The following is a 14,950-nucleotide window of genomic DNA, read 5'->3' on the forward strand; positions in this document are numbered from 1 at the left end:
TTAATATAGCTACTCCAGCTTTCTTTTGGTTTGTCTTCACCCTTTTACTTTTAACCTGTTTAAGTCTTTATGTTTAAAATGTTTTTTTTGTTTTTGAAAGCACATAGTTGGATCTAAAAAATAAATTGAACTCCTATATTTTGTTTACATTTTAGTTTATTCTATTTCATACTTAAATCTGTATTTTTTACATTACAATAGAGATTTTATAGTCTTTTTTAATTCTTTTGAAATTCTTTATATATTTTCAGGAGGCCCCTTGACATCATATAGTTAAACTTTAGAGTAAATTTTATACAGTAAACTTACATTATCTGCAAGTTCTGCCTTTCTGATGCAAATCACTATTCCAAATAAGATAGAGAATCTAACAAAATCCATGATTTTTAAAAAATCTTTGTTTATATTCATCTCATGACATTCTTAGAAGTAAATTAAAAAGAGGAAACTTCTTTTTAAAGATTTATTTATTTATTTTATTTTTGGTTGTGTCGGGTCTTAGTTGCGGCACGCGGGATCTTCATCAAGGCATGCAGGATCTTTTGTTGCAGCCTGCAGCCTTTTCATTGTGGCTCACGGCTTTCTCTCTCTAGTTGTGATGTGCAGGCCCCAGAGCACGTGGGCTCTGTAGTTTGTGGCACATGGGCTCTCTAGTTAAGGTGCACAAGCTCAGTAGTTGTGGCTCACAGGCTTTGTTGCCCTGCGGCATGTGGGATCTTAGTTCCCTGACCAGGAATCGAACCCGTGTCCCCTGCATTGTAAGGCAGATTCTTTACCACTGGACCACCAGGGAAGTCCCGAAAAGAGGAAACTTTTTAAAAGTTCACTATTAAAAATAAGTAATTCAGTTGCTACAAGAGCTGCTCATTCTTTTCCATTTCTAACTCTACAAGTTAGAAACAAACCTTTAAACAGTTTGCCAGAATTATAAAAAGTAGAAGGGCATTGCATCTAGAGAATGTTAATAAAATGCAGGGAAAAAGAATAATTTTAATAAAAATTATTTTCAAAACCTTAAAATCATCTTTTAACTTCATCCTGTAATTAAATGTCATGATTGAATTGTTAGATTGTCTGCTTTATAAAACAGCAGGTGAACAGCTTCACCATGACATTCAATATTTAAATGATTTATACACTGAAAGAAAAAAAACAAAGAAGTGGAAAGAAATCCCAAAATGAAAGAAATTCCCCAAAGGTTTTTTGTAATAAACTTGGATATTCCCTTTAATTCTAAAGTAAGAGACTTAGTTGTTCTAATTAAAATTAATAATTCTAATACATGTACATAAAAAAACCCAGAACTATATATAGTCACAGAAATGCTTATGGATGTATATTAGATTAGAAAGACAAAACTAGTTATTTTAAATTAAAAGGCTTTTTGAAGTTTTGTTTTTTTCCCTTTTAAGTCCTTAATTCCTCTCGGATTTGTTACACTAAGGTAACATAGTTGCACAGGTCTGTTTTCAGGGCTCTATAGTTTGTTCCGTTGGCCGTGCACCTATCCCTGCATCAGTACCACACTGCCATGATTAGTGTTACTTTATTCTTGTTATCTTCAATAGAAAGGCAAGCCCTCCACCATATTCTTCTTCACAAATGTTTTGGATATACTTGACCTTCTGATTCTTTCAGATAAACTTTGGAATCAGCCCATCAGATTCCATTTTTAAAGTCCTTTTGAGATTTTGATTGTAATTGCACTGAATCAGTGATTCTGAACTGGGGGCACTTTGGGCATTTTGGTCCTCACAAAAGGAAGGGATGTGTGCTGATAGCATCTGTGGGTAGAGGCCAGAGGTAATGCCGAGCACCCTGCGCTGCACAGGACACCCCCCACCGCAAAGCATTACCTGGCTTAAAATGTCAGCGGTGCCAGCTTGAGGAACCCTCCGTGAAATTTATGCAATTTGGAGACAACTGATACTTAACATTTTTGAGTATTTCAACAAGAAATATATTTTGCCTGTATAGCCAGACATCTTGCTAAAACTCTTTTATTTCTAGTATGTCTGTAGATCTTTTTAAGTTTTCTGTATGAAAATCCTTTCATCTGCAAATAAATTTATTTCTTCCATTTACAAAAATAAAGCATGGATTTGTTTATATATGAAGTAGAGTCCATTTTCTTAAATCACCAATAACTTGCTTTTTTAAGTTGAACTATCCCTATTTTTATTCAATTCAGTTTACAAAGTAGCCATGGTAGTTTGTAATGGTAAAAGCAGCATGGTTCACCCATTATGGTGAAGTCCCTAAATTCAAATCCAGTTCACTACATGCTCTGTTTTGAATATAGATGTAGAATTCAGCGATTGATTTAAACTGTGTCTTGAGGTGATTCACTGTCTTATATCTTTTGTCGGGGCACACCGAGTTGCCCTAAAGCAAGCAATCTGTAAGTTATGTCCTTTTCATTGGAACTTGAGCTTTAGAATTATCAAATTTATGACAGAAGTGACAGGTCGCAAAGATGTGCCTTCTGGGTACTTGCTGTTTCTGTATAAGGTTTCACAAGGCTTTCATACTCTCCTTATTTTCATAAGATGAATATGGTCATAAGCTTGAATTTGCATAGCTCCTTTGATGGAGTTTGGAGCATAAATAATTTAATATATTATAATTTCTCTTTGTAATATAAAGAACCATTTCTATTTATGTCTTGATATAGACCTATAGAAAAAAACAAGGCAAGGAAAAATTAGAAGTGATGTAAGATCACTTTAAAGAGTCATTGTTATAACCTCACCACTGTACAGATTCTTTCTGTTTTTATAAAAAGCAGTTTATGGCTAGTCGTCATGGTTTATTAACTGTTTAAAACAAAATAAACATAAAACATAAAAATAGCAGCTTTATTGACATACAGAGCACATACCATACAATTCACCCATTTAAAGTGTATAATTCAGTGGTTTATAGTGTGTGCAGACAGTTGTGCAACCATCAGCATAATTGATATTAGAACATTTTCACCCCCCACAGAACCTCAATACCCATTAGCAGTGGCTCCCCATTTCCCCACGCCACCCCAGCTCTAAGCAACCACCAGTCTCCTTGCTATCTCTGTGGATTTGCATATTCTGAACATTTCATATACATGGAATCATACAATACGTGGACTTTTGTGACTAGCTTCTTTCACTTAGCGTAACGTTTTCACGGTTCTTCTCTGTTACAACATGTATCAGAACTTCATTTTTTAAAATATTTTTATATTCTTTGCTGCATTGGGTCCTCATTGCTGCACGTGGGCTTTCTCTCGTTGCGGCGAGCGGGGGCTACTCCTCGTTGCAGTGCATGGGCTTCTCATTGCGGTGGCTTCTCTTGTGGAGCATGGGCTCTAGGTGCACGGGCTTCAGTAGTTGCGGCATGTGGGCTCAGTAGTTGTAGCTTGCGGGCTCTAGAGCAAAGGCTCAGTAGTTGTGGCGCATGGGCTTAGTTGCTCCGCGGCATGTGGGATCTTCCCAGACCAGGGCTCAAAGCATGGGCTCTAGGTGCACGGGCTGCAGTAGTTGCGGCATGTGGGCTCAGTAGTTGTAGCTTGCGGGCTCTAGAGCAAAGGCTCAGTAGTTGTGGCGCATGGGCTTAGTTGCTCCGCGGCATGTGGGATCTTCCCAGACCAGGGCTCAAACCCGTGTCCCCTGCATTGGCAGGCAGATTCTTAAACACTGCGCCACCAGGGAAGTCCTTCATTTCTTTTTATTGCTGAATAATATTCCATTGTATAGATATATCACATTTTCCATTTATCGGTTGATGAGCATTTCTGTCCTTTCTATTTTTGGGGTATGATAAATAATGTTTCTATGACTGTTCGTAAATGTGCCCTTGTTTTAGAAGATTAGATCTTTCAAATCCTGGTTTTACTCTCAAACACCACTTTTTATTACCTACAAATAATCTGATAGTAATCATTGTCTAGAACATGAAGTAAATTTTGTTTGTGACTTCTTTCAGTTTAAAGGAGTAGAGATTGATGGTGGCTAAATAAATATTTGATCACTCTGTGACTGTTTTTAGTATAAACTGTTAAATTCATTCTATTTGGAATTACTTTTTATAAAATAGATATTTGGTGCTTGAAAAATTGAAGAAAGAAGAAGCTGACCGAATTCATGTATTCAGTTCTTTTTTTTATAAACGCCTTAATCAGAGAGAGAGGAGAAATCTTCAGGAAACAACTAATCTATCGTAAGTCAAGCTTTTTGAAAATATTTAACAGATGTAGTAAGTCACTTAAGTTTAACTTAGAAAAAATCGCTTATTTGTATTAAAGCAACATTTTTTACTTCCATTCTCAATTAGCAAAATTAATATAATTTATAATATTCTAAAACTCCAAGAATACCTGGAATTCATAAAGGTTTTAGGTCTAATATCTAGATCAGTATTTCCCAAATATATCTGATAGTTTAAAAAAGAAAAATTACTTGAATACTTGTTAAATACCAGTTGCTCTGTTTTACCCTAGATGTTCCATCCATAATATCTAACAGAGGAACCTGTGAATCTGTAATTTTAATAAGTTCTTTGGATAATTCTTCTCAGACAAGTTAAGGAAACAACATTCTACATATGAGGCCTGAGTTATTTATAATGCCTCTCCATATAGTGATTGCATCCAGCTCTAATACTTGCTGGCAATTGGTTACAAGATACACACACAGAGTTGGTACATTTTTTGTCATAAGTGCCGTTAAATGTCTTGAATTGGTGGCTGCTGTGCATAATGTTAATAATATTTTCTACTATTTCAGTTATCCCTAATTTTGCATCTTAGAGTTGATGGTAGTGGTTGGTCTTGACCAGTGCTGGTAGTCTGTCCTGTTTCACCAGCTGTAAGATAGTGCTCACTTTTCCTACTCTCTTCTCCTCAGTTCTTCTAGGTCATGGTCTGATATGCTTCTCGGTATCATTGCTAAAACCAGTTCTGCAACAATAAAAATAGTAGCTCTGATCCACCCTAGTAAGTAGTAGTAGGAATTAAATAATCTCTTTCTTCCAGATTCAGGGATGGGCAGTTTCCCATCTTCCCAGCTCCATCTCAGATGTTCTGCTTTCTTCTCACAACTTGTTAAATCATACAACTGATCTATTAACATCTCAATCTTTGTAATGTATAAATTGCTGCATAGAGGCAGAAACACTAGAAACACTTCAAAAGCATGATAGTTTCTCTCTTGTCTTACAGAATACAGCAGAAGCGACATGGAAGAGTAAAAACATGGACCCGGCATGTAGATATTTTTGAAAAGGATTTTATTTTTGTACCCCTTAATGAAGCGTGAGTAAGAATTTCCTTTATGTTAATGTGATGGCAGTTTTTAGCAGATGTGTTTTTGAGGTGAATAATTCATCCATTTTTAACTTCTTTCTGAAATTTGTTGTATATATTGACACTTATATTCTTTATTTTATGGAAATTAATATACTTTTCCAGTGAATCATGTAAGATACTGAATTTTGCAGACACTAGATAAGAGATCTTTCTAATTTCATTTTATTCATCAATGTAGAATAATGTCATCTTTTAAAAATGGTGCTTGTGGTCTAGCAAACATCCTATATAGAAAAGACTGCTTTGTACAGAACGGTGATTAGGTCACATAGAAGAATTTGAATCTTTAGTTTAAGATACACTTTGGCTCTTAACCAAAAAGAAGAAAAGGTGGCTGGATTTATGTCATTTGCTCACTGAAAACCATGTTTACTACTTAAAGCTATTTTCTAAGTAAATGGGGGTGGTAAACATTTTGTGTTTTTCTCCCCCAGTGACTAGAGAGGCATAGATGTATAGGATAGTCTATTCTCCCACAGTGACCAGAGAGGCATACATGTATAGGATAGTCTTATTATACAATTTAAACTTGAGAGTTTTTGTATTTCATTTTTTAATTTTCCTGTGTCCTCCAGCCAAAGACCTCCAGGAATACCCCTGTAATTGGACAACTTGGGTTTAGTACTTACCTCAAGGGAGAACACACAACATGGGCGACTATGGATCCTCTCAGTAAAAGTGTGTTTGAAAGAGGCAGTAAAAGAATTTGGGCTTTGGTTTGGTGTAAGGTCTAAGGAAGCAGTGGTTTGTTTGGATAAAGAATTTGCATTCGCTCATTTAGCAAAAAAAGAATATTTGGTATTTTGAGGGGTCGCATTGTGATCTTATATTTGTCTCTGCTGAGACAAATTATGAAATGGCCTTACTTTGTCTCATTTTATCATGGTTGCAGAGTAACCTTATCTGAGGTTGGTATTCTGTAAGATTGTTTATTTCTAATAAGCCTGTTTGTGCCAAGCTGTCTTCTGAATGTGCTCTTTTTTCCCCACTATAAAAAACAAATTCACTCTATAGTATAATCAAATCCTATTTATTTATAATCATGCTTTAATCATAAAACCTGTGCTCTCTAATTAGCCCAGTCAAAGATAGGTAGGCTAGGTTAAAACATTGGTTGTAGCTATAAAGCCCACCTTCTTCAAAGATATATATTTGAGTCAAACATAGTATCATTAAAAAAAAAAAACATAGTATCATTTAAAACTAAGTTTAAAACTAATCTTTAATTTCTTCATTTTCCTCAAAGTAAAGTTTCTTGACATTAATTTGTCATATAAAGTAGCAAGTGAGCTGCCCACTAGGCCAAAGGGAAGATATACATAGGAAGCCATTTGTCAGAAATTAATTATAAAAATTTAAAATAAAAGTATAATTTTAGGTACACACAATTTAGCAATAGAGGCATATCCCTCTTAGTCACAGCATCTGATGTGGATGGAAGCTACGTTCAGTGCTTTTAGTCGTCTTGGTGAAAGGTAGAGGATGAACAAAGGTACAGAATTAGTAAAGTGTTCACCAAGAGAACTGTGCTGTGTTGTAGGTGAAAGAATAGCTTCCGGATCATGAGGGGTTTTTTTTTTAAGAGATAAAGCTAATTAGATTAGTTAGGCTGCTATGTATTTGTCATCTATTTTATTTTTAATTTTCTTTGTGGCGGTAATTTCTTTAAGCTAAAAGTTTATAAGCTATTTGTTAAAAATTGTAGTAATTGACAAGGAGCTGAAATTAGATGTTTGGATCTAATTCATCTTAAGATAAGTGAAATTACCTGTTTTAGCCTCTTCTCCCACTGATGGCTTAAGGTCAAGGTAGCTGATATTAAAAGGGATCATAAAAGCAAAACCCTGGCTCTGAGAGGTTGAAATTGACCTCAGATGTATCTGATTCAGCTTTCTCTTTTCAGCTAGGTGAAGGAGGATTTTTTTTCCAAGTTTTTAGGTGAGGCAACAGAAAAACTATGGCTTATCCAGATTGTCATAGCTGAAAAATGTTTAAAACTGTGATAGACATAGGTTTCAGCTATAGGTTGAGAGTCACTGTATTATACCATTTAATCCATTTTCAAAACACATATTTTCACATTATAACCTTGATGAAGTTGAGATGTGACTTAAAATCAGCTGTGTCGTAGAATTGATGAAGTGAGGAAGATGGTGTGCTGCTCTTCTCCTAGCCTCGCCTGACCTAAGTCCTTGGGATCCTGAAGATTAATAATTAAGACGAGGAGAGAGGCATTCCTCCATCTGGCCTTTTCAGTACTGAGCAGGAATCCAGCATCTGTGACCTTTTCTGCTCATACTGTCTGATGAAGAGGCAGACAGTGCTGTTTCTTAGTAGTACCTTGGGGGAATTTAATATTTTACAGAAACAGAGTATAGAATCACTTTTATCTATGTCCACATTCATTTTTCATTCAGCAAATATCTACTGAACACCCTACTCTATGACATATATTGAGCTCAGCTAATAAATTATCTGACATCTATAGCCTGTTCATTGTATCTCAGCACATAACTCTGTGCCTAGCAAACTGTAAGCCCTTAATAAAATTAATTAGATTCATGAATATTAGCCACTTTTAGCTGTACAGCATCTTACTCATGGCTTATATCCTACTACTGGGAACTGTGTTACCTGAATTCAGCTCTGTCATGAGTTACCCACTTGATAGCTGGAATTCTACTAATACTTGGAATTCTGTGATGATGATTAGATTAGATGTATTGTTTCAGTTTAGTGTATTTTATTTTAGTATAGCATGAGACAAGAATTATTTAATGTTGTCAATATTAAGCAGTTCCTACCTCATTAATAAGGAAAACACAGACATAAAATTTTTTAAAAGCTATTCCTTACAATATTTAGAAAATGTTCAAAATTGTAAAGTCTGATTAGACTTCTGAAGACATTTTAATCTTGAGGCTAGATAGTATTTGTCCTTGGCATAAATAGGGCAAAGGAAAGGTAAATGGGAATGATGAATTGCAGTGATGTAGTTTACATTTTGTTAAATTGCCTGGAAAACAATGAATTTTTCATTCCAAAAGCAAGAAAATGTTCAAAGGATTGTATGCAAAAGTGAATGCAGGCTATGTAATTCTGACAAAAATTATGTTATTACAAAAATTGTTATTTTTGAATAGACATTGTATTCTGTTAATGAATCAATGATCCTATAAACAAGTGGATTAATTTGAGAATTGAAAAAATTGGGCATTCTTAATAAATTTGTTTATAAAACCTTTAGAAGAAAGATTTTAATATTTATTGCCAAATATAATAAATTTTTCTAATAATATATTCAGTAGTTTCATTTGTTTTTTACAGTGCACACTGGTTTTTGGCTGTTGTTTGTTTCCCTGGTTTGGAAAAACCAAAGTATGAACCTAATCCTCATTACCATGAAAATACAGTCACGCAAAAATGTTCAACTGTAGAGGACAGTTGTATTTCTTCATCAGCCAGTGAAATGGACAGTTGTTCACAAAACTCTGCTGCCAAGCCTGTAATTAAGAAGATGCTAAACAGAAAGCATTGCGTAGCTGTAACTGATTCAAATAATGAACAGGAAGAAAGTGACCCTCGTTATCGGAGAAACATTAGCAGTGTGAAATGTAGTCTGAAAAAAATAAATCATACTGCAAGTGAAAATGAAGAATCGAATAAAGGAGAATCTGCATGCCAGAAAGTTGTTGATAGGACTAAAAGTGAGAATGGCCTACAGAATGAATATTTAAGTTCTATGCACCATACAGGTATGTTTCTAAATGTTTTAAAAAAATCAAAGAATTAGTTGGAATTTTTAGAAATAGGTTTAAGATTTCAGGGCACACTTTTTTTTTAAAGTCAGGTTTATTGAGGTATAATTTACTTACAGTAACGTTCACTCATAAGTATAGCTCAGTGAGCTTTGATAAATGTATAGTCAGGTAGTCACTACAACAATCAAGATTTAGAACCTTTCCATTACTCAAAAAAATTCCCTTGTGCCCCCTTTATAGTGAGTCTCCTCCCCTCACCCTTACAGAGAATGAAGTTTTAAAATTATAGTACAAGGTCTACATTTTCCATTTATAGGAACTTGGACTTATTTTTATTTTGTAGGAAATTATTCAGCATAAACAGTAGTTGCACCGTTTTAGATCTGTAAGGCAAATTAGTTCGATCTTCTCAATTTACAGATTGGGCAGTTGAGATCAAGGGGCAAGAGGCAGAAATTAAAGCTTTCTCCTCCAAATAGTTGTTGACATTGAAATTAAAGGTAGTTTCTGTTCCTCACTCTCCTTCATGATTTTCAGTGGGAGAAAGGGCACTGGTCCAACCTCTGCTTTTTTATTTCCTTTCACTTCTAATAAATTGTTTTATTCCTTGAATCAGGTCCATATTTCTAGCACTTGTTATAGAAATCTAAGGTTTCTCTTCAAATACTTAAATTATATGTCAAGTTAACTGCATAATTTCCACTTCAACCCCAAAGTCTACTTCATAAACCTATAATATGCTATGTATATAGGATAGCAAACTTACTAAACTATGAGTAGATCTAATACATTTTCTTGGGAGGAAAAAACTCAGTATAAGGCATAGAAGAAATTACGTGAACTCAGTAAGAAAGTTGAGTTCAGCTTTCAAAAGTTCAAGAAAAAGTTGTGAATGCTCAACGTACTCTGTACTTCTACCAGCCTGTATTATTTTAGGAAGTCAGAAAGGTGTTGCTGCGCTCTTAACAAAAATATTTGTTGTTTGACATACTCAGCTGCATAAAGCTGACATTAGCCATATGAATGTTGGTCTTTGTGCCCTTTAGGGGGTATAAGATAAGAGGCAGAAGGGGGAAATTTAGCAGATAAAGCAAAAAAGTATATCAAAAGCCAAGCAGATAAATACAGTTGACCCTTGAACAACATGGGGTTTAGGGTTGCTGACCCTCTGACAATCAAAAATCCACCTCTAACTTTATAGTCAGCCATTCGTGGAATACTACAGTTTCACATCCATAGATTCGCATCCCTGGATTCAACCAACCTCAGATTGTGTAGTACTGTACTACATATTTGTTGAAAAGAAATCATGTGTGGGTGGGCCAGTGCAGTTCAAACCTGTGTTGTTCAAGGGTCAACTCTGCTTCCTTTTCTAGCTGACTTTCCAGTCTGTTTCAGCAGGCAGGAAATGGAGTGAAGATTAGATGAAGTAGGTAATCACCAAGTTCTGACTAATTTTTTTCAGTTTTAGTATTTTAATACTTGAATAGAAAAGAAAAAAGAGGCAGTGAATAGCCACGTTAGAGATTAATTACCATTTTGCTAAACAGAAAGCACTGTGTAGATGGGCACTCTGAAGATTAAGCCTTCAAGGCAGTGTGCACTGTTTCTCATTGCCTTTAAAACAAAGTCCTGGAGGTGGGATAAATTGGGATTGGCACATACACACTACAATATATAAAACAGATAACTAATAAGGACCTACTGTACAGCACAGGGAACTCTACACAATACTCTGTGATGGCCTATATGGGAAAAGAATATAATGAAGAGTGGATATATGTATTTATATAACAGATTCACTTTGCTGTAAACCTGAAACTAGCCCAACATTGTAAATCAATTATTCCCCATTAAAAATAAAAATAAAATAAGAAAACAACAAAGTCCTGCCAATTAGTACATGAGAAGATGCTGGACATCATTAGTCACGAAGGAAATGTAAGTCAAAACCACAAAGAGATGCCTCTTCGTAGCCATGACAGCATGGCTAGAATCAGAAAGTCAGATACTAACGGGTGTTGGTGAGGATGTGCGGAAACTGAGACCTTCATATATCGTTAGTGGGAATGTAAAATGGTACAGCTTGCTTTGGGAGACAGTTTGATAGTTCCTCAAAACATTAAACATAGAGTTATCATGTGATCCAGCAGTTCCACGCCTAGATAATTCCCCAAGAGAAATAAAAACATATGTCCGCACAGAAACTTGGACATGAACATTTGTAGCAGCATTATTCATAATAGCCAAATGGTAGACAAAATCCAGATGTTCATCAGCTGACAAATGGATAATCAAAACATGATACATCCATCCAATGGAATATTATTAGGCCATAAAAAGAAATGAAGGAGTGATACATGCTACATAGATGAAACTTGAAAGCATGCTAAGTTAAAGTAGTCATAGAAGACCTCATATTATGTGATTCCATTTGTATGAAATCTCCCAGGAAAATCTGTAGAGTGGGTTAATGGCTGCTTAGGGCTGGTTGCAGGTATGGGACAGGAATATGGGGAGAAGGGAGTGATAGCTGAAGTGTACAGAGGTTTTTTGTTTGTTTTTTGTGGGTTTTTTTTGAGATTTAAAACATTTTGAAAATGTTTTAAAGTTGACTCCAGGGATGGTTGCACATAGTATTTGTAAATATACCAAAAACCACTTACATGTACACTTTAAATGGGTGAGTTGTATGGTATGTGAATTATATCTCCACAGAACATTTTTTAAGTTCCTTTTTGATCAATAATTTCATACAGTTTAATGTGAATTCAAGTTAAAAAAAAAATGAATTAAAGTGCATGTCTTAGAGCAATGGGACAAAGCCTTAGGACTTCCTTCATATACACAAACCCCAGAAATTCCTGGTGGTTCTCTCTACAAGTTAATGTTCTAGTTGAGAAGTAACCAGTTAAATTTGAGTAAATACACCCATAAATCCTAACGGAGACCAAAATAAAGAATATCTGTTTTATGTAGTTTGCCCTTTTATAATATCTGTTTATTCTTCTTTTAAAAATTATAGTTTGTGCATTTGTTTTGTTTTTAGTATGTGTGTAACTGTATCAACTATATCTTTCTTAAAGGAAATTAATTTACCTTTATTGTGTGTGATACACTGGTATTTTTCTATTCTTTTTTAATGCTTATCTTAATCCAATGACCATAGTGTCCCACAGTTTGAAAAATGGTTCTCTAGAACGGGTCTGTATTTTTCAGGAAAGCGCGCTCGTATCTTTCATCAGATGTTTCCAAGGCATCAGTCTCTCCAAAGTACATTGAATGGGAGTGCTCTCTAGAGGAGCCTTCACTGCCTTGGAGAGGATGGCTAAGCCGTCTACCTAGATAAAAAGATGACGTGTCAGAAATGAGGATAAGGAGAGCTTGTAAAAATTTTTGTGATTATGATTAATATCTTAGTGATTATTTCTATTTGGTCTGGGAGTATCGTTGACAGGACTTAAAGCATTTAACATAATTTTAACCGTTGAACACGTACAGTCAGAAGTGTTGACTGATGTCGGTTGACATGCTGCAGTAAATAATGTAGTTGTATCTTGCCATGGGGATTAGGTTTTTAAGGTCAACTGTAGGAGAATAATGTCTGTTATCACCACTTTGATTTGGTGTGTTTTCAGTTGGGCACCAGTTGAAATAGTTGTCTTGCTCTGTATGGTACATGAAAAATGTGTATTTTTAAACTCTAGAATCACGCTTGGTTTGGCATCTTCAGGTCATCTCACTATGTGAGAAAAGCTCAGGAACTGGGACTGAGTGGGAGAACAGCTGATTGAGTTATTGCCTCTCAATTTATACTAGGGCATTTGTTTACTGAACGGAATAGTTGAAGAAATTGACTACACTATTTAAATTAATTTTCTCCTTTTTTGCAGTGCACACGTATTTCATTTGTATAAGGTTCATGTTTATATGACACAATTTCTGTGTAATAGATAGGTATAGACAGGAATACTTCGCTGCAAAAATAACTTGATTGTAGTGACTAGCTCTTAATTGCCTGAGGATTTGGACAAATTTTATTTAAATGTAGGTGTTTTTGCTTCAAGAAAGCATAAAAATACAGACTTTTGAAAGAGACAAATTGAAAAGGTTATTCTTTGCGTGCTTTATTATTTCAAATAGTATGTTTTCGATCAAAACATTTAGACTTTTATATATATTAAATGTATTTTTTCAGGAGCACTTTTATCTTGCTGTTTTCCCATCCTATCTTGCTTATATTAGTATTCTTTTGCCCTTTTAATAACTTGTACCAAAATAAGGTAAATCCTGTTTAAAATACCTTGAGGTCATGCTTTTAAAAACTTGGAAATGGTATGCTCTATAATAAACAATATTTGTATATTTGGCATCAAAGTTCCTACTCAGTTTTCATTATTTTCTGGTAAATCTTGTTTCTTTAAGAAAATAATTGATTTTTAAGGATTTAGATTCTTGAAACAGACCTTTAAAAGAATTCATTTCAAATATTTCTACGAGTCATTTATTTTCATACTACCAGCACCTACGTTGGCTTGTGTCATTTTATTTTGTTGAAAAGTCTATGAATATAACCAAACATGAAGGAAAAATATACAGAGTTGAGGAACTCATCCATAACTACTATTCTAGCATGATTATTTTCATTTTTGTATTTTTAAAAATTATTTGTACAAAAGCAAGCCTGTTTTACTTTGTTTTAATCATGTTTTTTTTAACTTGTATAATAACTCATCCATAACTACTATTCTAGCATGATTATTTTCATTTTTGTATTTTTAAAAATTATTTGTACAAAAGCAAGCCTGTTTTACTTTGTTTTAATCATGTTTTTTTAACTTGTATAATTTTCCATATTTTCAAAATTTTAATTTCTCTAGTGTACACAGTATTTCATTTTATGTTCTACATTTGCTAACCATTACTGTTATTGAACAGTTGAGTTGTTTTCAAACTATTGTAGCTTCTGTTATTAAAGATACCTAGCATACCTAGCACAAAATCTTTATATATATATATATATATATATATATACATGTATTTAAATATACATAAATATTTAATAATATAATTGATACCTAGTGTTTTTTTTTGTTTGTTTGTTTTTTGTTTTTTTCGGTATGCGGGCCTCTCACTGCTGTGGCCTCTCCCGCTGCGGAGCGCAGGCTCCGGACGCGCAGGCCCAGCGGCCATGGCTCACGGGCCCAGCTGCTCCGCGGCATGTGGGATCCTCACGGACCGGGGCACGAACCCGTGTCCCCCGCATCGGCAGGCGGACCCTCAACCACTGCGCCACCAGGGAAGCCCCGATACCGAGTGTTTAAAGTTTAATAAATTTTAGGGTCTGAGTAGTAGAAACAACTCTGTAGATGACATAATCCAGGTTTTTTATTTAAAAGTAACTTATTTTATACTTGTGATATTTACATGCTAAGACAGATTTTGTATTCGTAATTACCATGTAATTAATTACTAGCATTAATTTTAACACCATGTACTATAAGTTATGTGCGTGTTCTTTTTAAAAATTATGTAATGTTTCTTATTGATACAGATGGCTTAAGCAAAATCAGACTAAACTACAGTGATGAATCAGCTGAAGGTAGTAAAATGCTTGAAGATGAACTCATCGACTTCTCAGAAGATCAGGATAACCAGGTGAAACCTAACGCTTGGCAGAAAGTTCTAGTATTTTATATAATTAAAAGTTTTTCTTTAGTTTTTTTTTTTTTTTTAAAGGCGGAGGAAGGGTAAATTCCCTCTGTCTCTTCTTTTTTTTTTTTCTGTTAATTTTTAATTTATTTATTTATTTTTGCTGTGTTGGGTCTTCGTTTCTGTGCGTGGG

The 14,950-nt window shown here is 34.6% G+C and overlaps 1 protein-coding gene across 8 annotated transcripts in view; it reads left to right on the top strand.

Moving 5' to 3' along the window:
• SENP6 (SUMO specific peptidase 6) overlaps window positions 1-14,950 on the top strand; it is a 109,240-nt gene that overhangs the window by 86,615 nt on the left and 7,675 nt on the right. For all 8 annotated transcript variants that reach the window (XM_028494710.2, XM_024132957.3, XM_024132958.3 and 5 more), the window contains 4 exons: window positions 4,075-4,197; window positions 5,198-5,290; window positions 8,672-9,099; window positions 14,660-14,763. In XM_028494710.2, the coding sequence (XP_028350511.1) occupies window positions 4,075-4,197; window positions 5,198-5,290; window positions 8,672-9,099; window positions 14,660-14,763 (748 nt within the window). The remainder of the gene's footprint in view (window positions 1-4,074; window positions 4,198-5,197; window positions 5,291-8,671; window positions 9,100-14,659; window positions 14,764-14,950) is intronic.

This window comes from Physeter macrocephalus, chromosome 10 (assembly GCF_002837175.3).
Source record: "Physeter macrocephalus isolate SW-GA chromosome 10, ASM283717v5, whole genome shotgun sequence".
NCBI classification, from domain to species: Eukaryota; Metazoa; Chordata; class Mammalia; order Artiodactyla; family Physeteridae; genus Physeter; species Physeter macrocephalus.